Source organism: Crocuta crocuta, unplaced genomic scaffold (assembly GCF_008692635.1).
Source record: "Crocuta crocuta isolate KB4526 unplaced genomic scaffold, BGI_CrCroc_1.0 scaffold163, whole genome shotgun sequence".
Taxonomy (NCBI): domain Eukaryota; kingdom Metazoa; phylum Chordata; class Mammalia; order Carnivora; family Hyaenidae; genus Crocuta; species Crocuta crocuta.
The window spans coordinates 488041-512973 of NW_027529533.1; the positions used below are offsets into that span (position 1 = coordinate 488041).

The 24933-nt window shown below is 41.0% G+C and overlaps 1 protein-coding gene across 4 annotated transcripts in view; it reads right to left on the bottom strand.

The window, feature by feature from the left end:
* Positions 1 to 7219: 7219 nt before the first annotated feature.
* GNG2 (G protein subunit gamma 2) overlaps positions 7220 to 24933 on the bottom strand; it is a 112911-nt gene continuing 95197 nt past the window's right edge. For all 4 annotated transcript variants that reach the window (XM_077761235.1, XM_077761236.1, XM_077761238.1 and 1 more), the window contains one exon: positions 7220 to 10419. In XM_077761235.1, the coding sequence (XP_077617361.1) occupies positions 10291 to 10419 (129 nt within the window). In that variant the 3' untranslated portion in view covers positions 7220 to 10290. The remainder of the gene's footprint in view (positions 10420 to 24933) is intronic.

Genomic DNA, 24933 nt, shown 5'->3' on the forward strand with positions numbered 1-24933 from the left:
TCCCACTCATAAGGACTCACTCTTATCACCAAATCACCTTTTAAAGTCCCTACCGCCAAATGCCATCATATTGGGGGTAAGATGTCAACATGTGGATTTGGGGGGACACAAACATTCAGTGTATAGGAAGAATAGGGCAAAACAAATGGATTGTGAGATCCTTGAGAGCAGGACACACGCTGAGTTCCTCTTTTTCTGACTCCCTAAGTTTAGTCAGTGCCCCGCCACCTAAATAGGGCCTCAGTTGAGGGGAAACACGTGTTCCTGGATGGAAAGCTATGCATTGCTCAGAGCACACACTTCCCACACCGATTCCATGGGGGCTGGGCCACCATTTCTTGCCTTTGGGCTATTTTATAACTCTGTGAGTTATAGATAACTGATAGCTATGTGAAATACTTCCTATTTTAGATAGGCAACTAAATTCTGCCTAGTGGCGCTCCAATTGGCTTCTCTCTCCTCATGTGAAAGCAGACAGTTTTATACCACTTGCAAATTCATTTCAGTATTCCTGCTCTATAAATATGTCTGCTTTTTGACCTTTTAAAAAAATGCTTATTTACTTATTTATTTCTGAGAGAGAGACAGATAGCATGAACAGGGGAGGGTCAGAGAAAGAGGGAGACACAGAATCAGAAGCAGGCTCCAGGCTCTGAGCTAGCTGTCAGCACAGAGCCCGATGTGGAGCTCGAACCCACGAACCATGAGATCATGACCTGAGCCGAAGTCAGACGCCCAACCGACTGAGCCACCCAGGCGCCTCTGACCTTTTTTTTGAACTAGTTGTAACATCTACCTTATTTCTTTAACAATAAGGAGTTAAATAAAATCTTCCACCTGTGTTTATTTTACACTTGTGTGAGAATCATGATTTTTTTTTTTAACTTCTGTTTGTGGAAAATTATCTCTTAACACACTCATTGTGAAACTGAATTCAGGAATGTCTTTTTAGAAAACATTTGAACAGCATCCTAGGGGACAACTGAAAACATTTCTGTCTTGCCCTTTAGAATCATCTTTTCTTATGTTCTACTCACGACTCTTGACACTAAATAGCTATAAGATTTTGAATGACACATTTCCCCATCTGGAAAATAGGGGGTTGGAAGAGAAAACTGTTCACAAAGCAGCAGTTTTCAACTTTGTGATCTAAGGACCCCTTTCTGTCTCTTAAGATTATTAAGAACACCCTCATATTATTATGGCTTTAGCTTCTGTGGGTTTTATCTATTGCTATTTATAATATTAGAAATTAAAACACAAATTTTTTAAAACATGCACTTATTAATCATTGTAGTAACAACAAACCCATTATATGTTAATATAAATAACATTTTTATGAAATATAACTGTGTTCCCAAACAAAAAAAAATACACTGAGGCAAGCATCATTGTTTTACATTTTTGTAAATTCCCTTATTGTTCAGCTTAATAAGAAAGTGCTGGGCTCTCATATGTACATTTGCCTCTAATCTGTGGTGATGTCAATGTCATGTCAACTCTAGAAGCTCCACTGTACACTCAGGAGAGGATGAGAGTAGAAAAGGCAAATTATACCACAGCATTATTATGAAAGTAGTTTTGAGCCAGCAGACTGTCAGAAAGGATCTCAGGACCCTCAAGAGTTCTGGAATACTCTTTGAGACCTGCTGTTATAAAATAAACCAAGATGTCCCAGAGGCGGGATGATGGGATGCACCTAGGCATGCTGACCCCTTTCTTAAAGCGACAGTTTGCTTTTGCAGACAGTCTGGAACAGTAAGCTTTTTCTCATGGGTGTGCTTATGCACATGCTCTGTGCTGGGATCCCGTGTGGCAAGCTCCAGTGGGATATTGCATCTTCCTGGAGTAGGGACAGGAAATGGGGTGGGGGCGTGGTGGGGAAAGGAAATGAGCACCATTCTTATCTCTTTGTCAGAAGCTCTGAGTGAAATCTTGAAGCTGCATTTGCAAGGGCCTTTGTCCTGAGACTCCCATCCTTTCCTCTGATCAGCGCTTTTGGAGCGAAGCCCCTGGAAGTCTCCACTGAATTGAAGTAGCCACCTAGACCCTGCTTCTGACCCTTGGATGGTCACTGAGCTCTGAGATCACAGGGAAGCAGTTGTTAGAACAGCAGGTGGAAAGGGAAGGGATTTTCCCCTCCTGAAACAGATCTGGAAAAAAAAAACAAAAAACCCAAAACCCTTTGGACTTTCCCTGTTAGACTCGTCATGATTTTCCTTACACAGGCTCCTCCAGACCAGGAAATATTTTTTGTGCAAGTGAACACTTTTTAGGTACCAAATGACCCCAGTGAAGGAAAGGGAAGAAGCATCAACAAGAAAGAGTTTGCTGATTTCTTCGTTCCGGAAAAGCAACTCAGAGGTTGGAAGTTTACAATCTACTTATTCTACAAATGAGAACAGATTGAGAACTTTCTTTTTTTTTTCAAGTTTTATTTATTTTTGAGAGAGAGCATGAGCAGGGGAGGGGGCAGAGAGTGAGGGAGACAGAGGATCTGAAGCAGGCTCCATGAGGCAGAGAGTGCAACGTGGGGCTCGAACTCACAAACTGAAATCCTGACCTGAGCTGAAGTCCTCAGATGTTCAACCAACTGAGCTACCCAGGCGCTCCCAGATTCAGAACTTTCTAATCGCCTCCTTGTCCAGTACTTGTGTTCAAATTCACATAAGACAGTAGTTAAGGGTTAAGTTTTTGCAATCAAGACAGATCCTTGATCTCCACTTCACAGGAAAGGGAACTTGGGGAAGTGTCAGCCTTTCCAAATCTCAAATTCCTGGGCTGTAAGATGAAGGGGAATTAACCTGAGTGTCTCCCAAAGTAGAGCGAATTTACCGTGGTATAATTTGGGTGTAGGCCCTAGATTAATGTAGTTTAATGGTGGTAAGGGTGATCTCAGAAAGCAGAAATGTAGGAAGAAAAAAAATGAGGCAGTTGGAAGGAAAAATCAATTCAGTGTGTTTCTGGGCTGGTTACTATTCTGGACAATTGAGGCTCAGTCCTGCCAGAGACTTCTAAGAAACCATATAAAATGGGGGTGCCTGTCTGGCTCAGTAGGTTAAGCCTCTGAATTCGGCTCAGGTCATGATCTTGCAGTTCGTGAGTCTGAGCCCCTCATCAGGCTCTGTGCTGACAGTGCAGAGCCTGGAGCCTGTTTCAGATTCTGTGTCTCCCTCACTCTCTCTCTGCCCTCCCTCCCTTGCTCATGTTCTGTCTCTCTCTCAAAAGAAAAAAAAAAAAAAAAAAAACAAACATTAAAAAAATTAAAAATAAAAGAAATTATATGAAATGTACCACAGAAGTATCCTCTGAAGAGTGGGTGCCTGTAACATTAATCCAGACTCTCATTGGTTGAGGATTGCCCCAGGGGAACGAATTTCTTCGGAGAAGAATAAAGCCCCTGCAAGTGTGACTGAAATCAAAGGGATATGACGCATATATGATTCCTGCTGCAGGAGATAAAGGATATCCATGTCATAGAGTTATTGTGAGCATTGACCACACTGGTGCTTTACAATGTTTAGCACTGTGTCTCACACATAGTTTAGTGCTTAATAAGTGTTCTCTTGGTCGTTGCTGCTGCCACTGCTATTATGGCTATCATCATCGTGATAATTATAATTGCATTTTCTTGAATGAGGGAGATGGAGGTAAGTGTATGGCTTAGGGGACTCTAGGAATGCTACATAATCCACAACCTATCTCTTCTATACCACAGCCTATATAATTAACCATGACCTATGGCCAATTGTTGTGATTATCTTAGTACTTTTATTTTCTCCCTTTTTGTTTGCATGTGTGTGTCTTTTGCCAAAATTTGGGCCCATAGATAAGGCACATTCTGTTAGTTGTATGGCGTGGGATAAAGGCTGCTGGCCATTGCTTGTGAGCAACACTGTCTACTAGTACTTGCGGCCACAAGAGAAATGTTCTAGATCTCTGTTCTCCCGTACAGAAGCCACGAGCTGCACGTGGCTATCGGACACTTGACATATGGCTAGTGTTGTTGAGGCACTGAATTTTTAATTTTACTCAGTTCTAGTTAATTTACGTCTAAATTGAAATAGCCACATGCAGACACAGTAACTTAAAGATGGTGTTCCCAGTGGAAAGTGGAAAAGATCCTTCCCGTGGGGCTAAAATTAAGGCGCTGCAGCCTGTGGTGTCATTCATCTGGCTCCTGGGCCCACAGGTGGCCACTAGTCTCGCTCCCGGTTTGGAGAGTGGTGCTATCACCGGGGCCAAGGGGCTGCCGACTGAAGGGGATCAAGCCCTGGGGACACTATTTGGCACCAGCTGGCACAGTTTAGTCCATCATTCTGTGCACAGAGCCAACTGCTGGCCGTCGTGCGGCAGGGAGCTGCTTTCTCAGCTGCCTTTGGCAAGCCCCCAAGCCCAGCGTTCACTAGTTATGCCTCTGCCTTTTCCCATTTCCCTCTGCAGACCTGTGTACTGGGCTGAATCCATTAGTAATCACTGCTGAGTACTTACCATGTTCCCGAGTGCTGTACTAGGCACGGAGGCCTGCTCAACTGGTGTTTTCTACTCCCAAGGAGATTAGTTTACCCTGAAAGACAAGCCATGGATTCCAGCATCACCTCCTCTTCTCTCTTCCCCTTAGCTCCCTGTGGTTTACAGCTTCTCATTCTGATTGGTAATTGAGTATTTCCTGGTCTCTTTCCTCCACTAAAAGCACCAAGTCCATGAAGGACGTGGTGTCTACCCCCGCACAAGACCTCTACCACAGTCAAATACTAAATTATTTGAGGCTGATGACAGTGGCAATAGGAGTTGAGAGGAAAGAGATAAGTATTTCCTGAAGTCATTCACAGACAATATGGAATTCAGACTAGGTTTGAAAAAATAAGCAGGATTTATTTCCTTGAGGAGTTGAGTAATGGCATTCCAGAGGAATAACATCATCAACAAAGATGTGGAGCTGGGTTTGAAAATGCGGACTGCAGGATGAACCACTAGAAAGCTGAGAAAACAAGGTAGAATTGGTAAGGTGGGACTAGATTCCCCAGGGCCTGGCCAACCAAGCAGCTGAGTGTGGCCCTAATGGGCTGGTAAGAGCATCATGAGCCAGAGCACTCTGGGGTCTGTGCAGAAACTTACACACATGAATAGGGCAAGATGTGGTTTGCATCGTTTTTTTAAAAAGTTTATTTATTTTGAGAGACAGAGAGTGAGCCCATGCATGTGAGCAGGGGAGGGGCAGGTGGGAGTGCGGGGGAGAATCCCAAGGATCCAGGCCCAGCACAGAGCCCTAAGTGGGGCTTGATCCCATGAGCCGCAAGATCATGACCTGAGCTGAAATCAGGAGTCGGATGCTTAACTGACTGAGCCACCCAGGTGTGGCGGCATCAGTGTTTTTGACTTTTACCTTCTATCCCTCTTCTAGCGGGAGCACTTTAATTTCCTTAGATCGGCTCTTTTGCCGCTGTGGTACAGTGCCTCTGGGGCACAGGGATGGGTGGGATCTCGAATAGATCCAGCCAGTGAGAGTCTCAGAAAGTGTGGCAGGGATATAGCCAGGGATCTGTGACTGGAGGTCTTAATCTTTCTTCTGTGATTGCTGAACAGGTGAGAGCAAGCCTGGAAACCACTGACACTATCCTGTCACTGAAAGGGGAAGAGTCGGAGAATCAAACCAGTGCAGAGGAAAACAGGGCCAAAGGGCAAGAAAGACACTTGATGACATCATCTCAGCACCTGGATCCAGCTGAGCCTGAAGTGGGACCTGTTTCTGAGCTTTTCAGTTACAATTAGTCAGTTTCAGTTAGGTTCCTGCTGCTTGGAACCAAAGGAGTCCTGATTACTGAATACCTGGGCCAAGTGGGGTGGCTCAGAGCGGGAGCGGATGAGTCAGAGTGGCCACAGCAGCAGGCGTGGCTAGAATTCAGATGTGAGGTACTGAGGGTCTGAAACTCTGGGGGCTGAGAGGAAAGGACGGGAGCCCAGGCACTGAGAAGGAAATATCTAGACTTTTCCTCTCTTCAAAAGTTGTGCAATCAGTGTCTAGTGATTCTTTATCACCTCGTCCTTTATGTAACCTCTATCCCCCTCTCTTTCATTTGGTTTTGACAACTTAGTGAAGCAGATATTCTCATCCTCATTTTACAGCATGGAGAAGTTAAAGAACTTGCCTCCGGTCATATGGGAGCTCTGGGGTCTAGTTCTGCTTCTCTAGCTCATCCCGGATGGGCTCTCGGGTGAGTACAGTACAGTACGAAGTCACCAGACACCGTCTTGTCTTTCTGTCACCTTAGGATGGAGATACACCCCCACCCCCAGGCCATGGAGAAACAGTAGGAGTTCTTACCAAGGAAAGGCCCGGGAGCCCATGACCCTTTTCATTAAAAATAAATTCTGCCTGAGTCTCCTGGTTCTAAATAGAAGAAAATGTAGATTTGGGGCAGAACCGAAGGGAAAGGGATTTCCCTTGGCAAATTATTTGCAATTTGTGGATTGAAGCTGACCCAGCTCCGATTCCCACGTGATTGTGAGCAGTGCCTACAATGTGACCAGCTTATTAAAGAGCCAGAGCTGGAGGCAATCCTCTCACAGGGGCTCGACAAAACAGGAGCAGAGTTAAAACCCACCAGCTTCCTCCTCACAGTGTCTCATGCCTAGGATCCGCCTAGATTCTCACCCACAGGTTACGTGTCGACTCCTGGACAGCCATGGCCTGGGGCTGTGGGAATAAGAGGGAGCATAGATATGACTGGTTTGCGCCTTTCCTTAGGCATTATGCAAAGTTAGCTATTGTATGTCCTAAGTCATTGTCCTCGGACTATAGTATGTGGGTGAGTGCGTGTACTTAAGTGTGTGTGTGTGTGTGTGTGTGTGTGTGTGTGTGTGTGTGTGTGAAGGAAAAAATCCCAGTGCAGCACACTCACAGCATAGTAGGGCGTAATCGCAGCTCATTTGTCCTCATGATCCAGCCTATTAGAGCCCTGGGCTCTTCTCCATCACCTTCCTCTGTCCCCAGTCATTGTATGATGATGTAGAGACCCAGGGAGAACGGCTTTTAGACAGTCTCACGTGAGTCTTTCCTTCATTAGGGCACCTCTATTAACAAAATCCTAAAGAAAATCAATGGATTTCTATTTCCCCATCCATCCTGTTACATGTCATCATCCTTCTCAAATTAACCATGAAATCGATGGGTGAGGTGGCCCACAGGTCCTCACAATAAAACTGACTGCATATGAAATGAATTTGAAAATTCCATTTATTAAAACAAATACATTGTCCATGTGGGATGAAAATGTGCACATCACATTCAGGTTTTCCTTCTTTAACATTTCCGTATTTCCGTCTCTTTGAAAGACATACTCAATAGATCTTATATAGGAGAAACATGAACCATTCTTAGGTTGGGAATATATTAATGTATATGTAACAATTTACCATTGCCAGGAGCAGCTTAAAGCAAATATTTTAAAAAAAACTACAAAAATCTAAGACAGCATGCTTGATTTCCCCAAATCCCATTTGTGAATAGGAGTATATGGATAAATTGTTTTTAATTTCTCCTTGGTAAGCAATCTGTTTCAAATATTATTATTAAAATTAACCTCAAAGTACTTTTTTGCAACCTCTAATTAAAATTAAATAGTACTTGGTTTAAAATTAAAAAAAAGAAATTGGAGTTAATATTGAGGATGAATCAAGATTTTTTTTCCTCTAAATATGAGGGTTATTGTTACTGTTTAAACTAACTGCGTGGCAGATTCTCAGTACTATCCAATACATTATATACAGATATTAGGGCCTTGAATCATTAAGTTTTCCTATTAGTTATTCCTTAAGATAAAGTCATGCTGGTGGAAATGATTGGTGAACTTCTAACAGAATTAAATCTCTTTAGAGGTATAAGTCATCAAAAGATTTCTTTTCCCCTTAACAAGTAAAAATACCAATAAGCAAAAATGCATATAAAGACTCTGGTATTATAATTCCATACGATAGGACATGAAGGTATGAAAAAGCCAAAACATTTTCCTTAAACTTAATTTCAGACGGGCTGTGTGTTTTCTGCCTTCTCTTTCCTTTTGTAAACAAGGTCACACGCAGTTTGGAACCGCCTTTACTTTTAATTACCAGAGCCATATTATGGTGCGCCCTTCAAGTTTTAATTCCATTTTAATTGCTCCAAAGATCTAGATTCACATAAAAATATAGAGTCCCTCTAAGAAAATAAATGATGTGGATTAAGAAAATCCTTGGGGTCTCACAATGATACCTTAATCACCACCAAAAGATGCTTTATTTTTATTCATAGTTGTTCTTATGTGACCACATATTCAATCCATGTTTTGGCTAATTTTAAAAATGTGGTACGGTTTTAGCTGATTCCACAGTAACACTAAGCTAACGGTACAATACAGTATGTAGTTTAATAAATACTCTGCCAAGGTCTCCCCACTAAATCTTCATTAGTGTCTCACTGATTGTAACAACACCCCAAGGTTTGAACAGAAGTCTCTGGTTACAGTAGTACATTCATACCTTTTGCAAATGTTTCAGCATTCCCTTTTCCTGGCAACAGGCATGAGCTTTAATTGGATGCACTTATTCTTTTACTATCTTGCCTATAAAAGGAGCTAAAGAAAATATTTACTCTTTCAAAACCTGTCCTTGGCATATTAAGCTTTTATGTCTCTTTTCCTTCCTTTCCATCTTTTTTTTTTTTTCTTTAACAGAAGGAAGAGAACGGAGAGAGAACAGAATGAATTTGGAAATGGTTTTTGTGATATCAAAGTGACATGTAAGAGAGGTCCTCTTTTGCCTGGGAATGGCACAGAAAAAAAGTGATACAGGCTTCCAGGACCTTCCATTACTCATGAAGGCTAGAGCTGTAAGGAAAAATCACTTTCAATATCATCTCTTGGGAAGAGAGAGCTCTAGCTGCCAGGAAGTTGTGAATAAAAACTGAGAGACTCTAACAAACAAGATGGAAAACAAAACCAGGGAAGGTTCTACCGAAAAATGTGCTGAGTGAAAAGCAAAGACCATCTCAGTGGCAAAAAGAGCCAGAACCCTTTCTGGAGTTGCTGGCTGAGGGGGCCGCACCTGCCCCCTTCTCCCTGGCAGTCAACAGCCAGGATGCTGAGAATGGGTCTTCTCTGGAGCAAAAGGTTTATTTCTTCTGGTACTTGAACAAACAGAGAGTGTTCTTTAATCTAGAATTTCCACGATTCAGGGAAAGATGAAATTTGTTCTTACTCAAGAACGAAAGCACCTCCCAACTGATGCTGAATCCTTCCCTGTCCTGTTGGTGGCTCCTGTGCTGCCCTGGATCCTGGATCACAACCAAACTGCTCTGGATTCTGGAAAATACATTGAAGAGGCATATACGCCACTGTGAACTCAGAGGTATTTTAGGCATGACTAAGGCTCTGAAGTAATCTCAGTTTTCAAGAGACTGAGTTTTTTCTTCTCCAGCTTTCTTCCTTTCACATTCCTGTTCCAAACTTTAGAGTGAAACAACACACCTTCTGAATGGATGTAACATAGGGACATTTTCATGCACTATTACTCAAAAATTGTCACAAATATATGAAAGCACCAGTCACAACACATGATTTACTTTTACTTGCAGAATCAAAGCTATCATGTACAAATGTTAGGAACTGTGATAAGAGAACACAGACAACCGGCATTTTTGTGGTTATTACCATGAGGATAAACCACGGGGAATATCTCTCTAAACATTTGGGTGCTCATCCTTGGAGTTCAGTCTTACAGACAATCCAGTCTTATCTCTGTACTACTCTAACGGGAGGGGCAGAAAGAGAGGTAAGGGGGAAGGAAAAAAGAAAAAGGCACAAAGACTAAACATCAATGCCATTAAACCAAACGGCGGCTACACTGGACAATTCAGCTTATCAAAGGGTATTCTAAAGGCAATAGTCATTCCGAGAAGGTCATACATATCTTAGCTCAGTACGGCTGTCTGTTTTGATTTTTATTTTTTTAAATATGAAGCAGAAACATAAGGTGTGGGGAGGGAGAGCAGAAAAGAAATGATGCGGATTTTATCTTTACAGATTCCCCTCCTCCAGGCAGTTCTGCAGATAATCAGATCTCTTAACTTGGGACGTGGTTTGGCGTTCATTCTCATAAAGGGGACCGGTTCTTTAAACATGCATAGCCTGGAGTTCCCAGGATGGTTCTCCTCCCTCTCTTTAAATGCTGTGGACTAGAAAGGTGCCCACTTTGCTAGAAACTCTACATCAGTGTCCCAGGAGCCCGGTGGCTCTTCAGGCTCCTCATGAAGGCTTAAAGGATGGCGCAGAAAAACTTCTTCTCCCTAAATGGGTTTTCTGAAGCCGGGACGGGGGTCAGCAGGGGATCTTCCTTGGCATGGGCCTCACAGTAGGCCATCAAGTCTGCAGCCGCCTTGGATACCTGGAAAGGGGGACAAAAACAATTGGATGTTTAGATGTGGCGTTGGCAGAACCATCCACGGCTGCCATCAGTCAAGGCCCAGACTGGAAGGATCTGGGCTCAGCTCCATGCTGCACTGCTCACTAGCTCATGTGAAAGTGAGGCTGGCACTCAACCTCCATAGGTTCTGTTTCCTGGTCTGCAAAGACGGGGGTTGGGGATCATGACCTCTCAGGACCGTCTCCAGCAGGCCCAGGACTAGGCCTAGGTGAGTGAGGCTCTTAGGGCACAAATGGAATGGGGTGGTCACTGCCAAGGTCAGGTGAAGATCAACCCTGCATTTGTATAGCGCTGACAGTGGAGGTCTCCTGAAACTTGTGCCTCAGGTGCCTTACTTGCCTCATCCTAGAGCCAGCCCCGGCTGCGAGAGTTAGATGAGTGAATCCACACAATTTACTTAGTGCCTGGCACGTGGTAGGTTTTCCATGCAGGCTAGCCATTATTACCATTCCACAGTTGTGTCTTCTTGCTTCGGGAATTGTGTTAGGGTGTGTAAAGGCTGTTGATTTCCTTTTTAAACAAACACAGCAGGATGTGTGTGTGTGTGTGTGTTATATAAAACAAAAAAATGCACATAACTATGTATTTTCATATTTTTGCATATTCTATATTATGTCATGATACATAAATAATTATGTATTAATATATATATATAATTACTTCAATCGACAGCTGTATCCTTTAGGGAGTCCCATTGCAAGGCAGGTCATTGATTTCAGCCATACGGTTATTTCTCACATTTCTGTAGCTTCTTCTTAGGAATTGTCTGGAGTACCTTGCTTTGACCCATCTTGACAATGGTAAATTTTCACTACTTGAGGGTGGACTTAATTTGGTAAAATAAACGAAAGGTCATTTATAACCACATCTAGGGACTAGGTGGATGGTATACCTGAGGAATGTTATTTGGGCTCAAAAACCATAAAGTTAAGAGTCGGTTTCTTACAGGACATAATATACTTGCTCTGGAGATCACTCCAAAAGATTTTTCAATATCACTGTACTACTACTATAGCCTTTCAAAGTGACTACTGAAAGGATAGTCCTCTGTAAGAGTGGGGTGGATTATATTACTGCTGAAAAAATTCACCATCACACCCTACAGGTAGATTATACATACCCATGCAATGATGTCAGAGTTGCTCTGGCCAATGAGATGTGAGAGAAGTGATGTGGGCCACTTTAGGGCAGAGGCATCAAGAACCAAAGCACAGTTTGCCATGCTCTTTCTCTCTGACAATTTGTCCAACTGAAGCAATTTACTGAGAACCACCTTAACTGATTCAGAGGTTTTAACAAAAGGCATAGTGGCCATACCCTTGATTTGTTCTTGCCTTATGGCCAAGCTGACTAGAGCTTTGTCACTTAAAGGCCTTCCAATTTTATGGTTTGCTGGTTTCATCATCTGACTCCATAAATCCTTGAATTTTTGGACTCTCTGTTCCTTTCATCACACACACATCCAGATATTCTGGATAGAGACTGCTGCATATGCCAGGGTCCCTGATGAAAGTGACATAGTGTGGAGTGGCAGCTGATCTGTAAAGGATACGTGGTGGGAATAAGAAGTATATCTGTGTTGTTGTAATGGGAGGAGAGGACCTTTTTGTTACTGCAACAAAACCTCGTCTACCCTGACTGATACAAAGAGGTATAGGTATTAGTTTCTTCCATCTGCCTTAACAAATCGCCACAAACTGGGTGACTTAAAACAACAGAAATTTATTCTCCGGTAGTCAGTGTTAGAGATTGGAAGTTCAAAATCAAGGTATCAGCAGGGTTGGTGGTTCACAATGGAGGCCCAAGGAGAAACTGTTCCTTGCTTCTTAGCTAGTGCTGGTGGTCTCTGGCAGTGCTTGGTGTCCTTTGACTTGTAAATGCATCACTCAGAACTCTGCCTGTATCTCCCCATGGCCTTCTCCCGTGTGTCTCTGTCTTCCCACAGTATTCTCCTCTTTGTCTAGGCTCAAATTTCCTACCTACCAATCACTGGATTAGGGTCCAGCCTAATCCAGTATGAACTTGCCTTAACTTGATTACATCTTCAAATATCCTACATCCCAATAAGATCACATTCTAAGGTTCCAGGTAGGGTTAGGGGACACTATTCAATGCAGAGCAGTATATTTGTGTAAAAGTCAGTCTCACCTTTTTAAAAATTTTAAATAATCTTTTATCATTTTTCCAGCTTCATAGAGATATAATTGATATACAAGTGTGTAACTTTAAGGTGTACACTGTAATTATTTGATATACTACTATATTGTGAAATTATAACTACAGTAGGATAATTACTACCTCTGTCACCTCACATAATTTACCTTTTTTTGTACATGTGTGGTGAGAACACTTAAGAATTACTCTTTTAGCAACTTTCAAGTATCCAATATACTATTGTTAACTATAGTCACCCTGCTGTACATTCAATCACCAGAATTTATTCATCTTATAACTGGAAGTTTATAGCCTTTGAATATCATCTCTCCATTTCCCTCACCATCCAGCCCTGGCAACTACCATTCTACTCTGTTTCTGTGAGTTAGATTTTTTTGTTTTTCACATATAAGTGACATCATACAGTATTTGTCTTTCTCTGACTTATCTCACTTAACACCATTCCCTTAAGGTCCATCATATTATCACAAATGGCCAGATTTCCTTTTTTCTCATGATTGAATAATATTCCATTGTATGTATATAACACATCTGCTTTATCCACTCATCCACAGATGAACACTTAGGTTGTTTCCATCTCTTGACTATTGCAACGAATATGGGGTTGCAGATAGCTCTCTGAAATTCTGATTTCATTTCCCTTGGATATAAACTCAGAACTGGGACTGCTGGATCATATGGTAGTTCTACTTTTAATTTTTTGAGGACCCTCTCTACTGTTTTCTATAATGGCTACACCATTATACATTCCTACCAACAGCAAATAAGGGTTTCCCTTTCTCCATGTCTTAACCAACACATATTATCACTTGTCTTTTTGATAATAGCCACTCTAACAACTAGCCACTCTGTAGAGTTTTTATCCTGAAAGGATGCTGTATTTTGTTAAATACTTTTTTTCTGCCTCTAATGAGATAATCCTATGATTTTCATCTCTCATTCTACTAATGTGATGTGTCACATATATTGACTGGTTGCACCATCCTTGCATCCCAGGGATAAATTCCACCTAAATGCAGTGTATGATCCTTTTAAAATGCTGTTGAATATGGTTTGCTAATATTTTGTAAAGAAGTTTTGCATCTATTCACCAGGGATATTGGCCCATCCTTCTCTTCTCTTATAGTATCTTTAGCTTTGGTAGCAAGGTAATACTGGCTTTTTCAAATGAGTTTGGGAGTATTCCCTCCCAGTTTTCAATTTTGGAAAAGTTTGAGAAGGATCAGCATAAATTCTTTAAATGTCTGGTCTTGGGCTTTTCCTTGTGGGGAAGTGTTTGGTTACTGGTTCAGTCTCCTTACTCTTTATTGGTCTGTTTAGATTTTCGATGTCTTCATGATTTAGTCTTGGAAGGTGGTATGCTTCTAGGAATTCATCCAGTTCTTCTAGGTTATCCAATTTGTTGGCATATAATTTTACATAGTAGTCTCTTATGATCCTTTGTGTTTCTGTGATATCAGTTGAATGTCTTCTTTCATTTCTAACTTTATTTGAGCCTTCTCTCTTTTTTTTCTTAGTCTAGTGAAGGGTTTGTCAGTTTTATTCATCTTTTAAAAACCATCTCTTAGTTTCATTGATCTTTCCTATTGTTTTCTGGTCTCTATTTCATTTATTTCTGCTCTTATCTTTGTTATTTCCTTCCTTCTGCTAGCGTCAGCCTTAATTTGTACTTTTTAAAAATTTGCTTGAAGTTTAAGGTTAGGTTACTTAGGATCGATCTATCTATCTATCTATCTATCTATCTATCTATCTATCTATCTATCTATCATCTATCTATTTTTTAACGTTGGTGATTGTTGCTATAAACTTCCCTCTTGGAACTGCTCTTGCTGCATCTCATAAGTTTAGGGATGTTGCATTTCCTTCTTTTTTCATTTCAAGATTTTTTTTTTTTTTATTAACCTTCTGATTTCTTCTTTGATACATCAGTTTGCTGTTTGGGAGTGTGTTGTTTAATTTCCACATATGTGTGAATTATACAGTTTTCTTCCTGTTATTGATCTGTAGTTTCATACCATTGTGGTTGGAAAAGATTCTTTTTATAATTTCAGCCTTCTTAAATTGCCTAAGACTTATTTTGTGACCTATTATTTGTCCTGTCCTAGAGATTGTAACATGTATGCTTAAGAAGAACATGTATTCTGTTGCTGTTGGATGGAACGTTCTGTACGTCTGTTAGATCCATTTAGTCTAAAGTATAGTTCAAGTCCAACATTTTCTTAGGAACTTTTTGTCTGGGTGACTTATCCATTGTTGAAAGTGGGCTACTAAAGTCTGCTACTATTATTTTATTATTTATTTCTCTCATCAGGTCTGGTAATATTTGCTCAATATATTTAGGTGGTCTGATGTTGGGTGTGTACAGATTTATGACGGTTATATCCTCTTAATGATTGACCCCTTCATCGTTATATAATGAACTTTGTCTCTTGTTACAGTCTGACTTAAAGCATTGCTCTTTAACTGGTATTACATCGCTTATAAAAAGCTTTTTATTATGGTCCTATTATGTTTCAGACATTGTGTTTTCTCTGTTGATCTACACAAGAATCCTGAGGTAAGAAGTGTTATTTGCCTTTCATAAGTGAAAAATTAAGGCTCAGCAGAGTGCTTGAGTTATTCAATGTCATATAGCAAAGCACATGGCAGAAAAAAGAACTGAACCCTGATGTTTTGCCATTAAGTCACAGCAATCTACACAGAAGCTACTCCAATGCAGGGCTAGTTCCAAAGGTTGAAATTGAAATCCTTTGTGCATCTTCATGAAATGCTATTATGATCACATGAAAGAAAATAAGTTGTTCTTTTCTTAGCTCCTCTAACTGAAAGCAAAGGACAGACTTTCAGACTGAATCTCAGTGTGTGTGTGTGTGTGTGTGTGTGTGTGCCTTTTACTTGTTTGAGCCATAGTCTATCACCCCAAACAGGAGCTCGGCTGTAGGCAGCAATCACTAGACAACAGGAATATCTAAAACTCATTTGTTAAGAGATCCAGCACCATCTCTATTCTCCTGCAATGTTCGCACACAAACACAGGCATACCTCAGAGATATTGCAGGTTTCATACCAGACCACTGCAATGAAGTGAATATAACAATACAGTGAGTCAAATGAATATTTTGGTTTCCCAGGGCATATAAAAGTTATATTTACACTATCCTGTAGTCTATTAAGTGTGTAGTAGCTTTATGCCTAAGAAAATAATGAATATCCTTGAAGTAAAAAATACTTCATGCTAAAACATGCTAACCGTCATCTGAGCTTTTAGCGAATCATAGTCACTGACCACAGATTACCGTAACAAATGTAATGATGATGGAAAAGGTTGGAATATTGCGAGAATCACCAAAATGTGACAAAGACGTGAAGTGAGCAAACGCTGTTGGAAAAATGACACAAATAGACTTGCTCAATGCAGGGTTGCCAGAAGCCTTCAGTTTGTAAAAAAAAACAAAACAAAACTGTAGTATCTGAGAAATAAAGCAAAGCACAAAACAAGGTTTGCCTGTGCGTGGCAGAAATTTTTAAAATCTTTTTATGATACGGAAAGGGCTATATTGACAAAAATTAATAGCTTACGAGTTGCTTATATCTTATATTTGAACACTTGATTCTGAATGGTTTCTTTTAAAAAATATTTTATGGGTTTTATCCAGTTTCCTTAACCAGATTGCAGTTCCCTGTGGGTGATAGTCCAACACATTGTCAGAATCCTAGCAGGAATGAGAATAATTGCTAATATTTATCTGCCCTTGCTATGTGTGAGAAATGTACTAACCACTTTACATTCAGTATCTTATTTAATACTGACAACAATATTATGAGTCATAAGCTATTATTATCCTCATCTTAAATATGTAAATTTGAGGCTTCATTAGGTAGGTGTGTCTTAGGTCTCACAGCTCATGGGTGGCTGAGTAGTGAGTATCAGTGTTCCTGACTTAACCCTATGAATACTCTTCCTTTCTAACCCATAGTGTCATCCTTGTCCCTTACCTTAAAATGAGTCACAGCCATAGTCTGCCTGACAAGTCCTCTTGCTTTCTGACTATCCCTGCTAAGATTTTGCCAACTGTGTCTTTTCCATTATATACTCTTAGGCCTACTTCCATGTAAACTTTCCCAATAACCATACAATCTGTCTCTTTTCTGTCCTGTTGATTAGCCCTCCAAAAATATCTCAAATTTATTTCCCTATTGACATTGTTATTGTGACTACCCTGGTTCAAGCCTCCATCTTCTTTCTCCATGTTTACAGAAATAACCCCTTAAATAAAAAGTGATTAATTTGGGTTTCCCAAGGGGTATGCTATAAACTGAATGTTTGTGTCCTCCATGATGTATATATTGAAACTTAATTCCCAATGTGATGGGATCTGGAGTTCTCATGCATGGGGTTAACGCTCACATAAGAGAGATCCCAGAGTTCCCTCACCACTTCTGCCATGTGAGAACCTAGTGCGAAGTCAGCCGTCGATGAACCAGGAAGCAGGCTCTCATTAGACATGGGCTCTGCCAGTGCCTTGACATTGGACTTCCCAGTCTCCAGAACTGTGAGGAAAACCTTTCTGTTGTTTATTAGCCACCCAGTCCACAGTATTCCATCATAGTAGCTCAAACAGACTAATACAGGCTCAATGGATAGAATTCAGGGGGTGGTCTGTGAACTTCAATAGTAAAAATTACTTCTTTATCTTCACTAAACTCAAATGGAAATTTAGCATCTCTGTCCATTTCATTCAGCATTTCTTGCATTACACTTCCAGATGTGGACAACACACAAGAATAGCACGAGCCCATGAGCCGTCCCTCTGACATGGTTACCCACAGAAATCAGATATTTTCCACCACATTATAAGCTATTGCCAACACCTGAACATTTCATTTATGCTCATCTACTTTATAATTATAGGCCCACTATGAGATCTTATATAACCAGCTAATAAAGGAGTACATATATAACTTTATCACAAATGTTTTTTCTAAAAAATGGTCTGACAAACTATATTTCAATATGATTACTTTCCTTTTTTATTTTAAAACATTATTCTGAGAAGGAGACCATATGCTTCAGGAGGCTGCCAAACAGGTCTAGGGCAGAAAAGTTTAGGAATCTCAGTTCTAAATGAACTTCCCTGCTTTCACTACAGTGCCAAGAGTAGCATTTTCCATTCTACAGCTAGAAAGTTAATTTAAAAACATAAATGGGCTCATATCACACTCTTACGCAAAACCTCTAATAGTTTGCCATTGTACTTTGCAGAGAACAAAAACACCTTAAAACAGCCTGTGAGTCTTGCATTTTGGCCTGCGCATCTTTCCGATTTCATGTGTGGCCTTCTTCCCTTGCCATACAGGCCTTCACTAATTTTGTGGAAGCTCCAAATTCTTTTCTGCCTAGGAGCTTCATATATACAACTCCCCAGAATATTCTTTCCTTGGTTTCTCTGTTAGGAGTCAGCCAAAATATTGGCTCTTTGCAGAGTCTTTACTGACCACTTCATCCAATAATGACTTCCCTCATATGTTCTTTCAGAGCACCCTACTATTTCCCTTTACAGAAAAAACACTTCTCACAATTTATAATGACAACCATTGTTTGTTTATTTGCTGTCTGATATCTGTCTTTCCCTTCAGGCACTATGCTCTCTGAAGGCAGAAACCGTATCTACTTTATTCATTGTATAATCAGTGCCAGACACATAGTAGACACTCAGATAAGTGCTGCAGGGGTTCTCAAGCATAATCTTCTTCAACAAATATTCTAGTCAACTAATATTTACTAAGTACTTAATATGCCAGGCATAGGTCTGAATACTTGGGATAATAAAGGAACAAAATATATAAAGATTCCTGTCCTTGTGAATCTTATGTAATATTATAGACTTCTAATTCAGACTATGATGAAAAAACACACACCAACTAAACTGGAAGAAATAATATGAACAAGTAGTTTTTAAATGTTAGGCAATAGGCAGGACAGGACAGTGATCTGTGAGAGAAGGGAGATAAGATAAGCCCTGTGATTGTCCCAGTTTACTGTTTAAGAAAGGGGTCCCTCTAGTTACGGGGAGGGAGGGAGGCTAACCATAAGAGACTCTTAAATACTTAGAACAAACTGAGGGTTGGTGAGGGGTGGGTGAGGGGGAAATGGGTGATGGGCATGGAGGAGGGCACTTGTTGGGATGAGCACTGGGTGTTCTATGGGAATCAACTTGACAATAAACTAGATTAAAAAAACAAAAATAAAAAAGGGGCTCCTGGGTGGTTCAGTGGGTTAAGCATCCAACTCCAGCTCAGTTCATGATCTCACAGGTCATGAGTTTGAGCTCCACATCAGCCTCTCTGCTGATAGCACAGAGCCTGCTTCAGAGCCTCTGTCCTCCTCTCTCATTCCCCTCCCCCATTTGCTTTCTCTCTCTCTCAAAAACCAATGTTAAAAAAAAAAAAAGGAAAAGTGTTTTTAGGCCATGGCACAGGGAGGGGCTACCCAAATAGAGCTCAGGAATCTCCCTGAGTTGAAGAGAGAGTAACAGAGAAGAAAGTGCTACACAGCACAGAATGAGAGGGAGGTAGAAAGTGTGAGCTCCAGAGGCCTCCAGAGGATTCCTTTTGAGTCATTAGCTGAATACTGATCAGCACGTATGTGGGAGAAAACTTCTTGAAGCTGTGCAAAAAAAATCAAAAAGGATGAACTGAAACAATCCCTGCTGATCACACAGGGCTGGAAAAGTTTGTGTCTCTACTGGGAGAGTAGAAAGATGTCATAACACATGGGGGATTGAGCATAGTCCTAAAAAGGGTATTGCTTTAGGAGTGGTGCCAAATTGGCCTAGGTTAAAGGCTGCTGTGGACCCACCTGCCAGTGTCCAAATGTAAGCCTTGAATAGATCAAAATGTTTCTAAGTAACTTAATTGCACTACAGAACAAAACCCCCAAATATTAAAGGGAATACAAAAAAATTCCAGTATGCCACAATGTCCAGAATTCAATAAAAAAAAGGCATGTAAATAAGTGGGGGAAAAAATCTCTCCTTTATAAGGAGAAAAATTAATCCAAAGAAGAGGACCCAGAATTGACACAGATGATAAAATTAATAGATAAGGATGTTGTTAAAATAGCTATTGTAAATATTGTCCATACAATCAAGAAGATAGAAGAAAGCAAAACATGATAAAAAGAGACATGGAAGATAATTAAAAGATCCAAATCACATCTCTAGAGATAAAAAACACGGGCATCCAGGTGACTCAGTAAGTTAAGCGTCCGACTTCGGCACAGGTCATGATCTCACGGTTTGTGGGTTTGAGCCCTGCATTGGGCTCTGTGCTGACAGCTAGCTCAGAGCCTGAAGCCTGCTTCAGATTCCGTATCTCCCTCTCTTTCTGACCCTCCCCTGCTCACGCTGTGTCTCTCTCTCTCAGAAATAAATAAAAAACATTAAAAAAACCCCAAATACACTGGATGGCATTAGCATCAGATTAAGACACTACAGAAGAAAAGATGAGTGAATTTGAAGACGACAATAAGAACTCTCCCAAATGAAGTACAGAGAGAAAATAGACTGACTGATAAAATATGAATATAGAATATGGAGCTAGAAGACAACTTTAAGGGCCTGAATACACTTGTAATGGGGGTCTCCAAAGGAGAGGAGAAAAGTTATGGGTGGAGAAGGAAGAAACAATATCTGAAGACATAGTGGCTGAAAAAAAAAATAATGGCTGATGAAAACAACAAATCCATAGGTTCAAGTAACTTGACAAACCCCAAATGAAGCAACATGAATCAAACTATACCAATATGCAGCATAATGAAATGGCTTACATAGTATTTGAGTAGGAGAATGGAGAGAACAGAAAAAAAAGCATGAAAGTTATAGAGAATGTTAGAAGGTAGTAAGTTTTATAAGGACATGAAAAGTAAAGCAGGGTAAAAGGGCTTATGAATGTGTGTGTGTGGGGGGGAACAGATCGCAATAGTTGGGCTTAATTGAGAAGGTAATTAATCTTTGGGTAAAAACTTACAGAATGAAGGGGAGGCACTGACTTGCATTGTAAAGGAGCACTCCAAATGCTGTGTGAAGAACACGGAGTGCTTCTGGGGAGTCAAGGGTAGAAGCAGGGATTGCCTTGGAGACTACTGCTGTAATCCAAAGACGTGGCAGTGGTTCAGAGGTGGTGTGAAGTAGTACAGTTCTGGATAAACAGTATTTGAATGTAGACTCACCAGGAATTTATGACAGACTGGAGATAGAGTTTGAATGCAAAGAACTAGTAAGGATAATTCTTAAAGTTTTTGGACTGAACAAATAGAAAGACGAAGCAGTTCTCATTTCAGCTGGTGAAAGCTGCAGGGAGAGAAGTTTTAGGGGTGAGATCATGAATACACTTTTAGTTTGAAACTAAAATGTCTATCAGTGAGATATATAATGCTGGAGTTTGAGAGAGATGTAGAGGAGAGGTATAAATTTGAGAGTCAGGGCCCTACAGATGGTAGATAAAACCTTGGGAAGGAACAAGATAATCAAGAGAGTGTGTTTAGATAGAAAAGAAAGGGATAAGAACCGAACCCTGGAACACTTCAATGTAAGAAACTGGGGAGCTCAAGAAGAGCCAGGAAAGGGAATTTAGATGGAGTCACTTGTGAGAGTGGGGGCTGCTGAGAGCCAAATGCTGAAGAAAATGCTTCAAGGCATAAGGAATCATCAACTATGTCAAATGCTACCAGTAGGTCAAGTGCGATGAAGCTGAGAATTAACTATTAGTTAGATTTAGCCATCTGCAGCCATCAGCAACCTTGGTGAGAGACGGTTCAAGAGAACAGTGGGAGTGAAAGTCTCACTGGAACAGGTTGAAGAGCAAATTGGGGGCCGCTTGGGTGACTTGGGTGGTCCAGTCAGTTGAGCACCTGACTCTTGATTTTGGCTCAGCTCATGATCTCAGGGTTGTGGGATCAAGCCCCGTGTTGGGCTCTGCATTGAGTGTGGAGCCTGCTTAAGACTCTCTGTCTCTCCTTCTACCCCTCCCAATACTCACACCTTTCTCTCTAAAATAATATTGAAAAAAGAAAAAGAAAGAAAAGAGCAAATGGGGCCTCCTCCTCCTTCACGAACAATTCAGTCTTAAAGAGATTGGTGAGATTAAGCAAGGTGGGCTCCACACTAGGTCAGGGGCCCATGGTGAGATGTCAAAATTTGAGCAGGGTAAGGAGAGTATCTGTACAGGGCATAGCCTGGAAAGGAGTGTAGGAGCTCAAGTGGGCGGTGAATGCATCCATGTTGGGAAGAGAGGCCATGGAATATGGGGCCTTGGTTCCCTATAGGAGAGCTGCCCAAACAAGGACCAGGGGAGCCAGAACTCTCACTGTCAGGGAAGGGAAATACAAATATGGGAAGCAGAAAAACTAGAATGTACTCCGTGGTGTAGGGCAGGACCTGGTGGTGTTGGTGTGAACTCATGGTTACATATACACAGATACACAAAGAAAGAAGGAAATGCAGATGTAAAAGTGTGTGTATGTATAGTAGTCTCTAACTCTGTCCACTGAGAGGGACTAGGGGTGGCAACATTTCAAATACTCCACCAATGACAACACATGGCGTCCAGATTTTCATTTCTAAACACTATTCTCAAAGGAACTAGTGCTCTTGGAGAAAGGATGATTCCAGGCCTGGGGCAGGAAAATAACAAGAGGCCCCTACAGATCATCTTTAAAAAAAAATTTTTTTAACATTTATTTATTTTTGAGAGACAGAGCATGAGCAGGGGAAGGCAGAGAGAGGGGGAGACACAGAATCTGAAGCAGGCTCCAGGCTCTGAGCTGTCAGCCCGAAGCCCAACACGGGGCTTGAACTCATAAACTGCGAGATCATGCCCTGAGCCAAAGTCAGCCCCTGAACCGACTGAGCCACCCAGGCGCCCCCACCACCATCTTTTTGTACCAAACATTAAGGAGGCAGTCAAACAATGATGGAATCATGTCAAAAGGACACGGTAGCTAGCTTTTTAGTCTGTGCCAATTAAAACATCAAAATAAATGATGACAGTAGCAGATTATAAGCCACTGAAGAAAAGAGGAAACCATGAGTCCATATCAATATAATTAAATGAATTTTTAAAAATAGAATGTTTGTGGGGCACCAGAGTGACTCAGTCGGTTAAGCGTCTGAACTAGGCTCAAGTTATGATTTCGTGGTTCATTGGTTTGGCCCTGCATCGGGTTCTGTGCTGACAGCTCAGAGCCTAGAGCCTGCTTCGGATTCTATACTAATGCCCCAGTTTTGTTAACTGAATTTAATCATTTAAAAGAAATATTAGACAAACCCAAATTGAGTGGTATTCCACAAAATAGATGGCCCATAATCTTCAAGAGTGCCAAGGTCATGAAAGTCAAGGAAGTCTATGGACAGGACAACTAAATGCAACACATGAATCTGAACTAGGTTCTTTTGCTAAAAGGGACATTATTAGGGTGATTTGCAATATTTACATGAGGTCTGAGGATTAGAAATTAGCAATATATCAATGTTAACTTTCTAATTCTGATGACTGTATTATGTATTACGATTATGTGAAGAATGTTTTTACTTACAGAAAACACACACTAACATATCTGGAGGTGATGGGGTAGCTATTGACAAGTTATTTTTCAAATGGTTCAGAGGAAAATAAAATACTTTGTACTGTATTCACAACCCTGTTGTAGCTTTGAGATTACTGCCAGAGGAAAAATAATTTTTAAAAGAAAGGGAAAATTAGAGGTAGTGAATACAGACAACTTTTTCAAGAAGTTCTGCAAAGCAGAGTAAACAAATGAGGCAGTTGCTGGAAGAGGAAGTGGGCAAGTCAAGAGAAAAAACTTAAAAATTTTATTTAAGGGGGAGCCTGGGTGGCTCAGTCAGTTAAGCATCTGATTTTGGCTCAGCTCATGATCTCACGGTTCGTGGGTTTGAGCCCTGCGTCGGGCTCTGTGCAGACAGCTCATAGCCTAGAGCCTGCTTCGGATTCTGTGTCTCCCTCTCTTTCTGCCCTTCCCCTGCTCATGCTCTCTCTCTCTCAAAAATAAGCATTAATTTTTTTTTAATTTAAGATGGAGAAATAGCACTATGCTTGTACACTTTTGGAGATGATGAAATAGAGAACCAAAACTGCTGATTCAGGATGGGCAGATGGTGGAGCATGCCCTCAATTTGGAAGATGTGGTCTGATGCACAGGTGAAGGAATTACATTTGATAAGCATGTGGATCTCCTCAGATTGATCACTGCTGAAACCCAGCTATCATGCAACCGCTCCAAACAAGACTGTGGCTGAGAACATAGTAGGAAAGAAAGGGGGACTCTACACAGTCCCCTTAAAGGCTTCCACGCTATGATTTTAGGCTCTGAAAAACTAGGAACCACTCCCCCTCCCCCCCCGCCCACCTCCAGGCAGATACCATGACAACTCTGAGAAGCAGTTGTCCCTAAGGATAAAAATCGGACCCAAGAATTTAAACTGTATGTAAGGATATACTTCTGTCTTCATTACATTCTGAAAGTGAGACACATTTTAAAATTGATATCGCAAAATGCTTGCCAGCCATCAGGCAATGAAGTAAGCACTGACAGGTGGTTGCTGCCTATGTATGAGGGAAATTCTCATGGGTGCGAAGGGGATCAGTCATTCAATCAACTCCCTCAGTTGAGTTGTCCGCACTAAGGCACCACCCAAGGCTGACTCAACTTTAATTTGTTGCTTAAAAGGACCTCAAAGATTGTGCTAGGATGGAGGTTTGGGATAGGAAGCTATTGTGAACTTCGAACACTGCCTGTCGTGGGCCTGGTGATGTCTCTGAAGGCAAACTCTGGGAAGAGGCAGAATTTCCAAAGCAGGAGAGATTGGTCTGACCTTTGTCTAGAAAGGTCTTTTGCTCAGGTCGAAAGCAACTGGCTACTGTTAAGTCTTCATTTTTCTTCGAACCATGAAGATGTAATGTAAGAAAAAATTCAAATGTTCAGTTTTAACACTAGTGAATGCAGAAGACAGCGCAGTGTTCTCTGACATGCTTGTCATCATCATGGAGTCTACATCACTGCGGGTGGCCTTAACTGAGTCAAAAGGATCTTTCCTGGGTGTGTGGAGGACCCAGGATCAAACTTTGATTGCAATACGATGGAAAGTATAAAATTGTATGGATAAATATCTACTATTTTTTATTTCTAAAATAATGAGTAAATATTCTGAGTCCTCTTCCCCTCTCCTCTCCTCTAAGGGTGGCATTAAACTAATGGCATATTGACAGCATTTTTTAAAAAAA